The sequence below is a fragment of the Agelaius phoeniceus genome, chromosome 3 (assembly GCF_051311805.1).
Source record: "Agelaius phoeniceus isolate bAgePho1 chromosome 3, bAgePho1.hap1, whole genome shotgun sequence".
Classification (NCBI taxonomy): domain Eukaryota; kingdom Metazoa; phylum Chordata; class Aves; order Passeriformes; family Icteridae; genus Agelaius; species Agelaius phoeniceus.
The window spans coordinates 72,545,142-72,562,186 of NC_135267.1; the positions used below are offsets into that span (position 1 = coordinate 72,545,142).

General features: G+C 35.4%; 1 protein-coding gene across 6 annotated transcripts in view; it reads left to right on the forward strand.

Moving 5' to 3' along the window:
- SIPA1L2 (signal induced proliferation associated 1 like 2) overlaps nucleotides 1-17,045 on the forward strand; it is a 126,519-nt gene that overhangs the window by 78,978 nt on the left and 30,496 nt on the right. For all 6 annotated transcript variants that reach the window (XM_077175598.1, XM_077175599.1, XM_077175600.1 and 3 more), the window contains 3 exons: nucleotides 961-1,537; nucleotides 5,609-5,883; nucleotides 16,732-16,989. In XM_077175598.1, the coding sequence (XP_077031713.1) occupies nucleotides 961-1,537; nucleotides 5,609-5,883; nucleotides 16,732-16,989 (1,110 nt within the window). The remainder of the gene's footprint in view (nucleotides 1-960; nucleotides 1,538-5,608; nucleotides 5,884-16,731; nucleotides 16,990-17,045) is intronic.

Consider the following 17,045-nt stretch of genomic DNA (forward strand, 5'->3'; position numbering starts at 1 on the left):
GCATGAAGTATAATTACAGAGCTATATTTATAAATGTTATTTATTCATTGTTTAGAATTAAATTAAATTACATCATGAGGGTGGGTCATGTTACTGTCTTTTAGCAGTCTACTAGAACTTGAACTATCTTTTAGGACTTGATTTCATTTCAGTAACTGTTTTGTGTTGATTAATACATGACATTTCCTGAATTATACTTTTCTTACTATTAAACTATCTGTCATCCCAAATTTGACTATATTTCAGTCAAGGAAATAGTAGTTGTACCTACTGTGTGCAGTATTTTGAAATTATTTTTCAGTTGAAATACATTATGTTTGTATCAATCAATTAGAGGTGCAATTGTATCAATTAGGAAAAATTCCTATTTTTTCTTACATTTGGATGTGAACTGTCTGGATCAAGAATTGTGTTTTCCAATTTTATGAGCATAGAGTAGGCAGCTTAAACATGTGGAGAATGCTCCATTATAGTCACATTTGACACCAATGTTTTTTCATTGAATTCAAACTTCATTGTAGAAGAGGATCTGAGGATAAAAATTATTTTCTGTTTCTGTTTTTACGTTGCTTAGTTTTAAGATGATGCAACTGAGTGACAGCTGAAATGACAGATTTACATAAAAATAATTTTTAAAAATACTTCTTTATTTCTCACAATTCATTTTAATATTTATTACATTCAGGAAAGGAGATGTTGACACCCTAAGAAGTTATCTTCTATATTTTTTGTTTTAGCAAGATACCTCCATAATGTCCTTTATATCTTTAAAAGAAGAAAGCCATTCTAAAACTGACAATCAGTTTTCTTTGATGTGTCTGAAATGTCTGCAAATTGGCATGTCAAAGCTGTACTTAGTTCTGTAAATGGATTGCAGAGATCACAGTTCTGCTTATCACGTGATTTTTTTTTTTTAGGGAATTAATTGTTTTGTTCATTGTTTTTTCCTTCTATTTCCAGTGTTGGTGTTTCACGATCAAAAGATGTTCCCTCATTTGGTCCACCCATTCCCAAAGGAGTAACTTTCCCCAAGTCTGCAGTCTTTAGGGACTTCCTTTTAGCCAAAGTTATTAATGCTGAAAATGCAGCACATAAGTCGGAAAAATTTCGAGCCATGGCCACAAGGACGCGTCAAGAATACTTGAAAGATCTGGCAGAAAACTTTGTGACCACAGCTACAGTGGATACTTCAGCCAAGTTCAGCTTTATTACTTTAGGGGCAAAAAAGAAGGAAAAAGTGAAACCAAGGAAAGATGCACATCTATTCAGTGTTGGAGCGATTATGTGGAATGTGATTGCCCGAGATTTTGGCCAGTCTGCTGACATTGAATGTCTCCTCGGGATTTCCAATGAGTTTATCATGTTGATTGAAAAGGAATCAAAAAATGTTGTGTTTAACTGCTCCTGCAGAGATGTTATTGGATGGACATCTGGATTAATGAGTATCAAAATATTTTATGAAAGAGGAGAATGTATTCTTCTGTCTGCAGCAGATAATTGTACTGAAGACATCAGAGAGATTGTTCAAAGACTTGAAGTAAGTACAGTTTCTAAACTGGAGTTCCACTTTTTTTATGAACAGTTATTTGTCTACATCTCCTCTGAGATAGAATTAAAAATGTTCTGTGTTTATAGTTCAGGAGTGGTTTTGGTCTTCAGAGAGCATTATAAATAGTAATCTTCACAACAGCATGGGAGATAAATGTTATCAACCTGTTTTTCAGGGGTAAGGTTTTCGATACCATTAAGCTAATAACTTGCCCAAGGCCATGGATGGTTCCAGTTTTGAAATCAGGACTGAAAAGCTTTTGCCACCTCTTACTGTAGCCTGTTCTCAAATCACACCCTTGTAGGTAGAAGTATGATTAATTAAAAAATTTATAAAATCTTAGTATGTAAAATATACTTTTTGTAATAACCTGTGAGAATATTAGCAGAAAATTTTATGTAAGTTGTTCTGCTGATTTGTTCTTCTGTACTGAGAAAGTGCAGGAAGTAAAGAAAACTACACCAACTAATGCCACTTTTAACAGCTGACTGGAGATAAAGTTTTTCAGACACTTGATGACCATGTCAGTACTACTGTACTGTAGCTATTTCAGTCAATCCAAATGAAATGACAATAACTCCAAGATAAATGTGCTGATGCATCTAGTGGTTGCACTTCACTCTTTGATCTTGATTTAAGTGATTTAGATGGTCTTAGGGGTTTCTTCTGTTGGAAGGCTCGGCACTGAAAAGAATTCAGTCTGCTTACAGTTTTCACACTGGAATAGTTGGATTGCAGCTGATGATTTAGGGCCTCTCTAGTACTGCAGTCTCGTTTAGCATTGCTTAATATCATGCTCTAAATAATAACTTTCTTCCAAAGTACAATTGCTATTTCAAGAGCTGAATGTCTTTAGACTCTTCTTGCCACTATTATATTATCCTTTTCAATTGATGTCTTCAGTTTCACTTTCCTTAGACAGGTATTTCCCTTCTAGAAAATAGTGCTCCCATTAGGTCTTGTTAACCAAGCAGTATAAATTTCTTAACGCAAGTGAAAAACAAGATTTAAAGTTCTAGTGAAAAGTTCTGCTGTCATCAGTGACTTTTTTTTTTGCTATTTTGCATTTACTCAGTTTTGCAAAGCCTGGAGATAACCCATGTTCCTAAAGACAGATCTTTAAGATTTGGTTATTAAACCACAAAATGAAATGTTTGTCTATGTTTACTTTACTACTTCCTCTTTGTTATGGCCAGATATGGGGTCAAATAATGACAAATTGATTTTAAGCCTCAAATTTAGCATCAGCTCTTACTAAGTTTACCTGAATATTAACTTCAAGTGTCTATTCCATGAACTCTGCCTGCCTTTTCTTCCCCTGCTACCTATCCAACTTTCATACTAAATAAGAGTTAACTATCAATACTTGTTTTAAAACATTTTTTGTCCATGTTTCTTGCCTCATCTTTTTCTCATTTTCTCCTGCTTCTTCCTCTCTTTTGAAAGCTGCCTATTGATGTTATTTCCTGGTTGATTTATCACATTAAATGCTTTCTACAGTCCTTAAATATTTGGTATAGAACCGTTAGAACCACTAAAAAGTATTTAAAACTCTGATGCCACACTTCATGTGCAAACTTTAAAAACCTTTCAAGTGACTCAAAACACAGATGAGGTTAACAGCCATATGTGCCAGCAGATGCTAAACATGAAAGCTCAAATTGTGATGTAATATCAATCTTCAGTGACCAGATGATTAACCCTTTTCAGTCATGAGTTAAAGCATTTCTTAGAACTAGTGAGTAGAACATTGTAATTGCTAAATGAGATTGCCAAAGAAATAACTAGACTTTATTGCTTGGATTTAAATCATGCCGGTAAAAAGGACAACTGAATATCCAGATTAAGAAAAGGTGCAAAAAGCTGGCTGAGACCATGATTTTAGTTTGAACTGAAACAGTCAGTCTAGGACTGAAAAAAGAGCTGTGACTTGTCAGTCTAGACAAATCTGTATTTGTGGGGGAGAAGATCTAGTTATAGAGAATAGAAAAAGCAGCAAGCTATAGATTGACTTGGAGGATTGTGTTGCTTCATCTTCTTCATGGCACTTAGAGGATCTCTGTCTTTTATCTGTTTTAAGTGCTTTCAGAGAAGCCAGCTCTTATTTCATTTGTGGCCACAAGATCAGTGAAGCTGCAACCAAGTCAGCAGAATGCTGTGTTTTGAAGTGGAGCAGCACTATGTTTAATGTGACATTACTATGTAATATGCAGTGTTACCTTTTAGGGAATATACACTTGGGGAGGACTAGATCTCCTGGAATACTTCCCATTGGGAATAGAGTCTTTGGCAGGAATCTTTATCTTTTTTACCTTTTAACTTTTGAATATTTAACTAACTTGAAGAAGAGATTTTGAATGCTCTCAGTTGGAGAAATCCATATACTTTGGCTGGTGCATTCATTTTGCAGTAGTCTATAATTGTGGCACAATGATAAAGAGGTGTCAGCCCCCAAAAAAGAATATTATGTAGCTTAATAAGGATAAAATTCCATCCCTCAGTTGGGCTCCTGCCTGTAATAGCATGTTCTTCTTTTCATTGCATGACTAAATTTATATTTTCAAAACTTGTGATGGAAGTGTAGCTGATGAAGAGCTGAAAATTTCATTTTCACTTATCTAGGTTACAAATTATGGAAGTTTTTTTTCTTACTGAAATTTAGTTGTAAGAGAGCTAGGTTAACAGTATGTTAAAGTTTCCAGTATGCTATGCAGTTCTAATACTATATGCAGAGTTATAAGCACAATAGAAAGTTCTACTTTAAAAGGAAAGTTTCTAAACTACACTAAAACCTCAGAGTTGACAAATGACAAATGAAATAGCTGTTTTGTTTTTGTTATGAAAACGCAGAACCTGACTTGGTAAACAAAGCCTCCTCAGTGCATTTTTGACATCTCAATAATGAGTTTCACATTTGAACTTTGAAATCCTACATCTTCAGAAGTCACTGGAAAGATTATGAATCAGAATTTCCAAGCAATAATACTCAGAATATCTGATCCTTGCAATATCTCCAATATTTCACAGTTCCCAGAAGATTATCCCTTAATGAATGAGGGCTAATTGTATTTACTTACCTCACAGGTTAAAAGCATGAGCATACACCAGATCAGCAAAGTTAAAATAACTCATGGGTTTGTGGCACTTTGTTCTTTGATAATGTTTCATAGTGGTTAAGCTTTTGTTCTAATTGAACTAATAAAGCTAAATACAATCTGATTTTGTGACACTGACAAAAGGCAAGGCTGGGGTAACTCTCAAACTTCCTTGTAATGCAGGCTAGAATTTTGTCTTCTGAGTGTGGCGCAGTATCCCAGCTTACAGGCTGTTGTATGATTATGATTTACATGGCAAAACTGGTGAGAACTTGTTTCACAGCATATAGAAATGAGCCTGCTTAGCAAAATCTGAGTTTGAAGGATTTTGGCTGCTCTGTATAATGACAGTTACTTTTCACTGAATATGAGGAAAGTAATTTTTTTCATTTCTAAGTTTCCCAGTGACATGGAAACTCTCATCCCATTTTAGTGATATCCTCATCTGGAGATAACGGTAGTTAGGAATCTGCCTATGAAGCAAAATAAATTAATATTTTCTTCATGGCTATGTTCTCAAAACAAGCCATTAGAACTGAGGCACTTCACTCAATTTGACCCATGTTATATCTCAGGTTTAATACTGTTTAATGCTGAATATAAAACATCTGCACACCTGCAGTCAGCCAAAAAAGAACGAAGTAATTGGCAGGCCATATTTTTCTTGCTTTGTGTTTTGAAACTAAACCACCTGTAAAGTTTTTGGTAGGTTATAAATGGCATTGTGTTAACATTGGACAAGGGGGAAGAACTTGACATGGGTCAGGCTGCCTGCCCTGGAGATGGAAGATTTTTAGCATTGTAAAACATGTCATTCACTTTGTTTTATGCAGAAACCTTTATTCAAACATAATGTTAAGATAATTCAATGTTAGTATATTAAAGATAGGCAATATCAAGCCATAGATAACTTTATAATGTTTGTGTGCCTTGACAATGGCGTAACAATCTGGTGCTTCCTCAGATAGTGACCAGAGGATGTGAAACCACGGAAATGACCCTGAGGAGAAATGGGCTGGGCCAGCTGGGATTCCACGTGAACTTTGAAGGCATAGTGGCAGACGTGGAGCCCTTTGGATTTGCATGGAAAGCAGGCCTGCGGCAGGGGAGCCGCCTGGTCGAGATCTGTAAAGTAGCTGTGGCAACTCTGACCCACGAGCAAATGATCGACCTCTTGCGCACGTCGGTGACAGTAAAAGTGGTCATTATTCAACCACATGAGGATGGAGCGCCCAGAAGGTAACAGTTCTCAGTGAGCAGCAGTTCTCAGTAACATTTGTGTCTGTCTGGGTTTTTTTTCCTCTGCTCCTGCTTAAACGATGACTCTTCTATTGAAGGCCTTCAGTAAATGGGTATTGTCCATCATGTTGCATGATAATATTGTCGAGGCTCTTAAAGCAATCTTTTCCCCAAAACCCATACTGACTTGTTATAGAAGATAAAATAAGATCCTACAAGAAATTTACTTTATATGACTTTAAAAGGGTAGCAAGTAAATTTTGGTGTATGCTGACTGAGCCATCCTGGAAGCTGATGTTACTTCTTTCCTTCCACAGGAGAGCTTTATGTTTTAATGCTGAATTTAAAAATGTAGAATCCTTTTAATGAAATTGCACTTTGTCCATCTTTGAGATTTTTCCAATTCCTGACTATTGGAAAGATTTGGGTTGTTTTGGGTTTTTTTTCTGTTATGTTGAAATTTAATGAAAATAGTGAATTAGTAGGTTCTGGACGTACATGGTACCAAGTCTTAGACTTCTCCTCACTTTCTACAGATATGTAATTTATTCACATTAAATGGTGAATTACATCAATGATTTTGTCATTTAAAGCAGCAAAATCTTATTGCAACATGAAATACATGCTCATGCCTAGGGAAAGTCTATAATAGCAATCATTACAGTCACTGTACCAGTATTTTCAGGGATTAAATGCATTTTTCTGTCATCAGTATTCCTTTTTTGGTGACAAAAAGGAATACTCTGTTTTTTAATATCATGAGGCAGAGAAGTAGGAATAAATTGAAACTTTGTAACAGTGTGACTTTATTTCTCACACACCTTGTCTAGTCAGTATTAATTTGGCTCATTCTAAATGAGAACTGTACCAGAGTAAATTTAATTACTTGTCTTCTTTTAGCAGGCCAACTTTAAATCTCCTGTTGATTTTTAATTCTACAGAAAAAACATTAGATGTGTTGCTTTTGGCAAGAGAGCAAGCAATAAAATTTTACGTAGCGTGCAGCACTGTGAAGTCGATGCCAGCTGTATACGAATGCTGCTTAATTGGTGGCAATTCTCCAAGCAGTCATTGGCCTGATGTATGACACACAAGGGCTGTCCCCTGCCTCAACCTGCATGGTGATGCCTCCCTTTCTGAACATAATGCCTGTGAATGTAGAATACCACCGTTTTGCTTAGTTGGGTAGAAATTTGCAATTAAGCCTCTCTTTGCTTAGCTTTGCTATTCTCACCATCTGCTTCTGGGTATGAATTTTCACTGACTTGTTTGGTATACATTTCCAAGCTGTTTACAGAATATGAGCCTAATGAGCTGATCCTTTTCTATTGAAGGTAAAAATGTGTATTTTATAGGCCCTGATAGAAAAATACGTACTGTATGAACTGTTTATATTGTCTTTGATATAAATCTTCTTCTAGAGATAAAATGTTTAAATCCCAGATCAGTGTGGTACATAGCACCCAAGTGTATGTGTAGGAGGAGTTTGAACTGAGTGTTACCACACTGAGAAAAATCTGCAAAAGCTGCTCCTCTTTATAATTTTTACCATCTTTAAAATTGTGACGAATTACTAAGAGAAATGAATTTTTTAACACTATGTGTCTATTCTAAATTTTTTTAAAAAACATGTTTAAGTTCTTTTTTAGCTTCACCTTTCTAGTATATATCTAGTATATATATATGAAAGAAATGTCTCTTTCTCTCAAATATCAATTTCCCACAGAAAACTGTTCATTTTCACTTGTATATCCCCAAAAATATGATTAGTGATTTCGACTGTCCAGTCTCTGCAGGGTTTTGAGCTTGCCTTTTTGCAATGTTTATAATCTAAACAGAGCAGACAGAAAGCAGTTATAGATATTGCATGACAGGTCTGAGAATTTCAGTTGACAAATATGATCTTTGACTTTGTAAAATATATTAATGAATGAGGGAAAGGAGGAGAGGGCACAAAGGGATAAATTATCAGAATTTTGTGGAAAAAAGATAGCCTATTACCACTTCTTACTAGTTAAAACCTGTGCAAATCCATCTCCCTGTTTACTGCTCAGTTGCTTCTCTTAGCCTTCTGCAGGTTCTAGTCACAGAAACAGAGAATAGCTGAGGTTGGAAAGGACCTCTGCAAGTTCTTGACTGCAACCCCATTGCTCAAAGCAAGGTCAGCCAGAGCAGACTGCTCATGGACAGGTTCACTGGGTTTTGTGTATCTCCAAGGAAGGAGATTCAAAGATTCAGTATTTCAGTTTCGGTATGCAGTCGTCCTTTCAGTAAGAGTTTTTCTCTCTCCTTTAAAGGAATTTCCTGTACTTCAATTTTGCACCCTGCCTCCTGTGTTTTCACTGGATACAATTCTTAGTTTGTCATCTTTTTTCCCTAATCACCCCATTAGATATTTTGTACACATTGATAAAATCCCTCCTGAGCCTTTTCTTTCCCTGACTGAATGATACCAGCACTCTCAGTCTCTCCTTGTGTTTCAGATGCTCTTATCCCTTAATCGTCTTTGATCCTTTGCTGGACCTGCTCCATATGTTCATGTCTCTCTTGTACTCTGGTATCAGGTTTACTCAGAAATTTTCAGGTAGTGTTTTTGGATGTAAAGCAGGAGTATTTGGAGAACTAAAATCTATTTCACCTTTGCTTGACAAGAAATGTCCCTGTCCATGGAGAGTCCATGCATGGATAGAATCAAGCCTCTGTGAGTGATTGCAAACATACCTGTGATAAACATTTAAGGCAGCTGTGACACCTTGTCCAGAGGGAAATTTTTTGTATCAAGTAGCTGTAATAATTATCAAATAACATTCAAAGCAGACATACAGATATTCTTGTCATATTTGGGGGTCCATCCATCCTTGACCCACGCATTAGAAGTGTCTAGGAGAATGATGGTTAAAAAGCAAAAGGCTTTACATCTATGTTCCAGTACTTATTGCTTTTGCTCACAGATGGTTTTAGAGGTTTTCTGCTAGGAAATGATGCATCAGATTATCTGACATATGTAGGAAAGTACATTTGGAGGCTAAAGTAAGTCGCTTGAAAGTTTGACTTGTCCTACAAAGTATATATATGATCTTCTGGCAGTTGGGTAGGCTTTTCTTCTCTGTATTTCAACCTGTTTTCTCAGAGTACATACTAGTGATTTGTTCTTTTGGTTTTGGGGTGTTTTTTTTTTTAATTTAAATGCCATAATCTAGGGTTTCAAGTTCAGCCACTAAGATTTTGCCCACAGTGCATAGATATAAAAATACATTCATCTTTGTATAAAAAGGATGAGTTGCATTAAAAATTTATATACATTTGCAAAAATAGAAATATAATTTAAGCAAAATTAAGCAAATTTAAGCAAAAAAAAATTCCAGAGTTTCTTGAAAAAATCCAAATGTATCATATTATTAATGTCTTTCATTTTCTGAACTAATCAGCTGATTTCCACTTCTTGAAAGACTAGTTTCTGCTTAGCTTTGTCTGCTGGGTTTTATGAATACAAACCAATGAGGAATTTCTCTTTGAGTTGCTTACTAGCACTCATTTCTTGCTGGGATCAAATTCTGAAGTGAGTTTACACAGATTGGACATGAATGCCATGGAGTGTCTTGGGAATTGTATCCTTCAAATAAAAATGGGTTTCAAGTGTTCAGGGGTGTTTCCAAAGCAGTCCCTTGAAAAAAAAAATCAGCCAAAGTGGAGATCTTTAATCAAGTTCTTGACTTGATTTTTTTTGTCTGTTAGCCTACCCACAAATAATCTTCAATCCATGATTTTAAAAGAAAACCAACAAGATGTAATTGTGCACCTACTGAGAAGAAACTATTAGCAATAAACTATTAACAAGGATTTTTTTTTTTGCAAACTGTCTTGTATTAATTTATTTCAGCATGAAAATAAACTATTTGAATGTTGAAGGTGCTTACAAAGAAATGTTACAGAGTGATTAGGAAATTACAGAGGAAAATTCTGCTCGATAAATGTCTTCCATTACTTAATGTAGATCCTTCTACTGAAGTCTTGACAGTAGTATATGCAAAAGCAATCATGGAATAAGGCCTTTCATTTACTATCCTATAAAATTAATGAACTTGAGACAGAGCTCCTGCTGTTTTCAGTTTGCTCCAGCAATTAAATAATCATGCACAAATTAATGCAGAAATCAAAATTATTTGTGTGGCATCCGGCTGATATTTCGACGGAAAGAAGAAATTGCTATTTAAAACATAGATTCTTTAAATGACAAAGTGTTATTAAAGCAAATATGTTGGTCATTGTTTTCAGATCTGAATAAGTATTCTTGTGTTATATTTGTTTCTGTGCTAGGTCTGTCCCTTCAGAATTGTTGATTTGGGATTGTGTGCCTTTGAACAAGAGAATAATGATGTTCATTCTGATTTGCTTTCGCTGGTGGTGTTGTGGTAGTGTTCAAGGACAGTATATCCTTAATCAGCCAAGTCCAATCAAGGAATTCAAGCACTTGTAAATCTATTTTAAACTATAGATTTTGCTAGATTCTTTTCTTCTACATTTTACCTATGTGTTTGTCTTAGTTCAACTACCATTTTATATAAAAAAAAGAAACTGCTTGAGAGCTGATTAAGAAATAATTTCTAGGAAATTTAGAAAACAAACAAAAATTTAAGCAAAATTTCCAGGGCTGGCTATAAACAGAAGCTGGAGAGCTGTAGGAGCAGTAGTTCCCTCTATTGGTCTGAACAAGTGCGAGACTCTTTTTCTACTGTTGTAGGTAGTTCTGAAAATGGAAATACTTTAGTAACTATGACTGAAACTGCCTGTGGGCCATTTTTAAGTACTACTGAAATTCTTCTGAGGTTGTTTTATTCTTTTGAACCTTGCAAACTCCTTCTTACAAATGAAATAGATGTAATGACTTATTTTCCAGTCCTGGTGCTTGTTCCCCTTAAATGATTATGATTTCTTTAAAAGAATCATCTTTCTGGGACTTTCTAAAAGTAACCGATAGCCAACAGATTATAGAATGTTTGGAAAGTGCTTTTAGCAAGGGGAAGAGGCTGTGTGGTGGAATTCAGTTATTGTCATAGGGGTGTTTGCCATAACCTGCTGGGATAGTTCATAGGGCCTTCAGATTCTTAATATTTATTTACTTATTTAATAAATTAAACCAGCTGAGCTAGAAAGAAGCCAAGTCTAATATCACCTGAGGCAGGTTTAAGCAGCAAAACCTGAAACTCAGTGTTTGGTTATAAAAGTAGAATTTGGATATACCAAACCTTTTAATTACCACCCCTGCTACTAATCTAAGAATAATGCAAATATCAGAAATGTCTAGATTCTGATGTTCTATAGAAGTAACTGAAAGAACTACCACTATGAAAATGTAATTATACTAACTGGAAGCTGTACTACTTACAAACGTTAATCCTTTCTACCCAACAAAAAAAATGTAGAAAATTCTTAACTGCGTTTCTCATACAAATAAAGTCTTTGATTTTTTTTCTGACTGAGTTATGAATGAACTTATAGTAGAGATTAATTATAATTGCTGAAGTTAATTATGTGTACAGTTGTTACAGTCAAGCAGAAAAAAAAAATCCCTAAATGCCTGGCAAAGCACTGTTTGTCTCTATGGAGAGATGCAAAGAAAAGTTCCAGATTCTTTTTTCCCCCTTTTTTTTCTTTTCTTCTTTCTTCTCTCTACTCATGGAATCATATTAGAATCATAGAATATTGTGGGTTGGAAAGGACTTTAAAGATCATCTAATTTCTGTCTTTATTTCTCTTTTTCATGTAACAGTACAGATGTAGAGGCTCTTTAGGAGGCTTCTGAATTGCTTGTCAGCTCACCAACACAAAGGTTCTTTTTAAAACTGAATAGTAATAAAGATCAGAAGGATAATGAGTTTATCTTCAGGAAGGAGGGATTGGCAGCTTCAACTCTTTAGCTCCATGGAGGGACTGTCAGACTCATCACTTCCCTTAAACCAAAGTGATAGGGTGGGCAGCAGGCCTGTCTGAGGTTGCTGTAAGCAATTTTATACATCTGTTGTGGTATGAAATTATTTAAATATAAAATTGATTTAGTTTTTAACATTTTTTTGAATTATGTATGAACACTGTTAATAGGTTTCTGAGATGTCAGAACTTGGAAATTTTTTTCTTGACATTTGGACCAAAATTCTCTTAGACCATTTCATTATTATGCAGTGTCTTGGACTTGTGCTGTGACTGATACAGGAGTCAGTGGAGTTGAAATATTACCTCCAGGAGGTACTTCACAGTGTCAGGGGAGGGAAAATCTATGTATGTCTTAACTAACTACATTCTGAGTCTCATCAAAACTAAGCAACTAAATTGTGCCTTTCAGTTAAATCTCTACAATTATATGAAATGCATCTGTGTTTTATTATGTGAATTTAATAGGTTGCACAATGAGTCCTCAGGCTCGTTATGTCACTTTGGGCACTACTGTAGTGTGAGGACAAACATGCACTCTGACAGAAGTGATTGTTTTCAAAAACAAAGTTTGAGTTAGCAGACTGCAGTTATTGTACTGCTGGATAAAGGCTCTTTCTAGAGCAGGATTCGATGTTTGGTATTGAAAGTGTGATAGGAAGGGATAATTCATTAGTATAATAAACTGATGCACACCAATGATTCCTTCTCTATCCCTACATCTCCTTGCAATACATTGAACTGGAAGTTAAATTGTAACCAGGTATTCTGCTTATGTTGATACCCTAACAAATTCTTCATGCTTGAAATCTGCAGATACCTAGGGTCCAAATACTAAAGTTGTACCCAGTAGATGATTGTTCTAGGATTTTGCAGAAAAGAAGGCTCTTGTGTAGCTATCAAGGTGACAAGGTGCTGATTATGGTCCTTGGAAGCTTCTATCTTTTCCGTGGAGATGGATATTTTATTACTTACCTAGACTCCCTGCCTAATGTAGGCCCTTCACAGGGCCTATTACAGAACCTTTATATGGAATCTGAAACTGATATTGAAAGGTTTGGCTAATGTAGTTTTAAAAATTTAATGGACTGCTTGATAATTCTTTCAGAACATAATGCTTCTTGCAGGAACATTTGAATATTGCAGATTTTATAGTGGACTCTTAAATTTTATTATGTTGTCGTGACCTGCTAGCTGTATCATAGAGTGAGTCATGCTCTCTTTAATTGCAGAGTAGGTTTTATTAACCAAATTTTTAATAGGATAATTTGGCTCTTGAACCAAAGGTATTAGTAGGAATCTGTGCTTTATGTTGAAGCATTGATTTAATTAATACCAAACTATGGTGAAGGGCAGGAAGTGCTATAATTTCTGATGTGTGGTTACGATATGGTCACATTTGCTTGTTAAATTTCATGAGTCTGTTTTTCAAATGTTATATTGGATATAATTGTGAAAGACATTTGATATCCTATACTTTTTTAACATAAATTTAAGTATCTTTATAAACCATAAAATAGAGATATGTCTTTATGTATCCTTTAAAATGAATTCAAAAGAAATATATGATATGTAAATTGAAAAGCTATCATTCAATACTAGTGCCAATGTGTATTCTTGCACTGGTGGAATAAGTAGCAAAATCATAAGTTAAAGTTAGATAAAGGTCAAATTACATATTTAAGAGGGAACTGCATTTATTTTTGTGGGGTTTTTTTCATGCAAGATAACTTACAGTTTGATCCATGGTAGGGAATGGAGGCGGGGATTGCAGGCATGAAGTAATTCCTTCTCTGTCTTCCTGATATAGGAGGCAGCTACAATTACAATTTTACCTATCTCAGTATGCTGCAGTATCTGTTCTTTAGGCAGTGCTTGTGAAGCAGTGAAGCATATTTTTTCATATAAATGTTGGAGTGATTGGTTTGATACTTTTAAATTAAGGTTTAAAAGCCTTATGTGACAAAAGAAGCTATCTGAAACCATGGAAATTCTTTTTTGAACCAATTAAAACAGGCATTCTAGGGCTCTGTTTTGAATTCATAAGCAACACTGTTGAATTTTCATACTGATTTGAAACGAGGTTGTTTTATAAGCCTTTTTCTGCAGGAATTGTATCCTCAATATTTTTTTTAAATTTGTAGGAAGAATATGTTTTCCTGATGCAAACAAACAGAAATGATAAGAAATTTTCAGTTCTTGCTCATTGTGGGAAAGCTTATTGTTTACTATTTTTATAAAATGCTTTTGTTAATTAGTCACCAAGCTAAGTCAAACTAAACAGTAGTAACAGTCCCTTTTGCTTTTAAAACCCGTGGCTGTTTTACAGCATTTAGAGAACTTTATGGGGAGTATACACATATGTATATATATCACAATACATGTTATAACTTCCTCAATTACCGAGATGAACTGTAAAATTGATATCTTATTAACAAAAGTTAGGGAGGGGTTGGTTTGTTTCAAATGCCTGAAGTCTATAGGAATGAAGAAGGGAATGAAACAATACTAAGAAATAAGCAGAAGGGAGACTGAAATTTTTGCCTTCATAATTGTTCAACTCCTTCATCAAATAATGCAAAACTGTGTATATTTGGTCACATGAAAAGTTGTGCAGTGCACCAAACTAATATTAACCTAGCTGTGCCATTTCTGCATTCTTTGATTGGTTTGTTTTGTATGTAAAACTTCTTAGTTAAAAACAAAAAGAAAAAAAGAAAAAAAAGGATCATGGTTACATTGCTGGAGGCTGTTGTCTCCTACATCTTCTTTCTTGCAGGCAGCGAATGAGGACGAAGGGAAGCATGGTCTTGGAACATAAACAGTTGAAAATTACTCTGGAAAAATATATTCTGTATATGCTTCAGCAGTAGAAGAGTTTGCATAATTCTGGGCAATTAACTTGACCTCTTTTCATGGTGTTCCTCATTCTAAGAGCCCAACGTGTGATTCTCAGAAGTGTGAAAAAAGTTTTAAAAATCGATACATGGACTGAGGCAGTTTGAAGTGGTGTTCTGAATAACTGTGGCATTTCAGGGTGTGGGGAAGGCTGGAGAGCTACCAAATTGACCCTTTGAAATGATGTGATAGTTTTATAACAGTGATTTCTCTGTAGCACCATTCCATGTCTGTGAGAAGAGATTATTAGAGTGGTTTTACCTCCTTAGAGAAGCTCAAACCAGAAAATCATTGCAAAATTTTGTGATGCCTCCAACGTGTCCAGCTATGATTTGTGAGCAGAGGTTGGACATGTCAGATTTTATTGGTACATCTTACAATGATATTTCTGATAAAAGAGTAACACTGAAAAACCAAGAATTCTGAGTTCTGCTTTGGAACATTCTAGCTCTTCAGCTCATCTTCATCAAGGTGTCTTCCACCCTATATTGGCTATTGATCTCCATTCTCAATACTTTCATCATCTATATTTTTAAGTTCTTTAACTTTTTCATGTGTTTGAGTGCCACCGGGGAGAGGGATTTAGTGCTACAGGATAAACTGGCCTATTTGCTACTAAAAATTCAGCAGAGTGAAACATTTGGCTGGATCAGACTATGCATATACAGAGTATTTAAAATGGGATTTCTACTGTTGCTCATGGGTCTTCCCTTCAACAACCTTGAATAAGGCAGTTTGCTTTTTTGTCTAATATTTTTTCTTCTAATCTGTTTACCAGAATACAGATAACAAAAATATGCTTTGGGAGGGTTGATTCAGAAGCTTTAGTGCACAGTGATTTAATGTGTGAGAATTTATACAATTTATTTGCACATTTCTGTTACATCATTTATGCCAAGATGTTTTCAGGATTAAGACTGTAAACTCTTTACACTCCGTTGCACTTTCTCTAGGTGATTTTAATTTAGTTGCAAATGGTAACTGTTGAGTTTTTACCACAAGCAAAGCTTGATCAAGACTCAGCTAAGGAATGGAGCAGAACTGTAGTTGAGACAGAGGAGCAAATTTCCACTGTTTCTTACTTAAACTTAATGTATTGCTTTGGAAGTATTTAGGGTGTTCTCTTCATAGATATTGATTTAGTACACACTGCCTATCAGAAAAATGGAGATGGAATGTTGAGATTATAAAAAACCTCCAGTGATAATCGGTGTTGACTTAAAGGGTGTGTGAAGCTTCTATTAACCAATTTCTGAAACAGTAACACTTAATTTTTGAGTGCAGTCTGAGTCTACAGCAAATATCCCAAAGGCACACTGATCTTTTGTGGAACACTACCAGTACTTTTACCTGGTTTTACACTATCTGTGAATACTTTTAGTATTTAACCACACTGCAAACTTCAGGCAGAGGAGGTAAGGCAGACTGTTTCTGATCTGTCTCTTCCTTCTACTTCCCCATTTATCATCCAGGCTTACAAATACCTGGGAAAAGAGACATTAGAAATTACACTTTGAAAACACATGGAAAAATATTTAGGTGCCAATTAATCATTTGCATTGTAGTCTATGCACTCTGTCATTTGGTGGGGACAAGGTGAGATTCTAAAGGAGAGATTGCAACCCCACCAAGAAATGTTTAGCTTGCTGCAAAGCAACACACCTATTTCTGAAATTATACAGAAAAACTTGATACTTTATGACTTCTAAATACCTTGTCTCTATAAGTTTTTATTATGTAAAATTCCAGCTGCAGATCAATTTATAAAAATTCAATATGTTCCCCATTTTGAAGGATGAAGAGACAGTTCAAAGATCTTTGAGCACATGACAGCAAACCTTTTATTTTGAAATGTTTTCTACCTGCTTGGCCTGACATTTTTGAAGTGTTCACAGTACAATGCTGCATGAATACCTTTGGGCACCTGAAATCAAAATATGTATATAATTCTGACCGTGAATGCAAGATTCCTCTCTCTGTTCCGTCTTATGAGTCTGATGAGCATTTTCCTTTGTCCCACAGGGGTTGTTCAGAACTTTGTCGTATACCCATGGTGGAATACAAACTTGACAGTGAAGGCACCCCATGTGAGTATAAAACCCCTTTCAGAAGGAATACCACTTGGCATCGGGTGCCGACTCCCGCTGGGCAGCCTCTCTCTCGTGCCTCTCCAATCCTAGGAACATCTGACAGACTGCAGTGCCAGCAGCTTCTCCAGCAGGCTCAGACAGCCATTCCTCGTAGCACTTCCTTTGATAGAAAGCTGCCAGATGGTGCAAGGTAATGCTCTCTCTGGTTAATGCCTGTCACCTTCCTAATGGTATTAATTTGGAAAT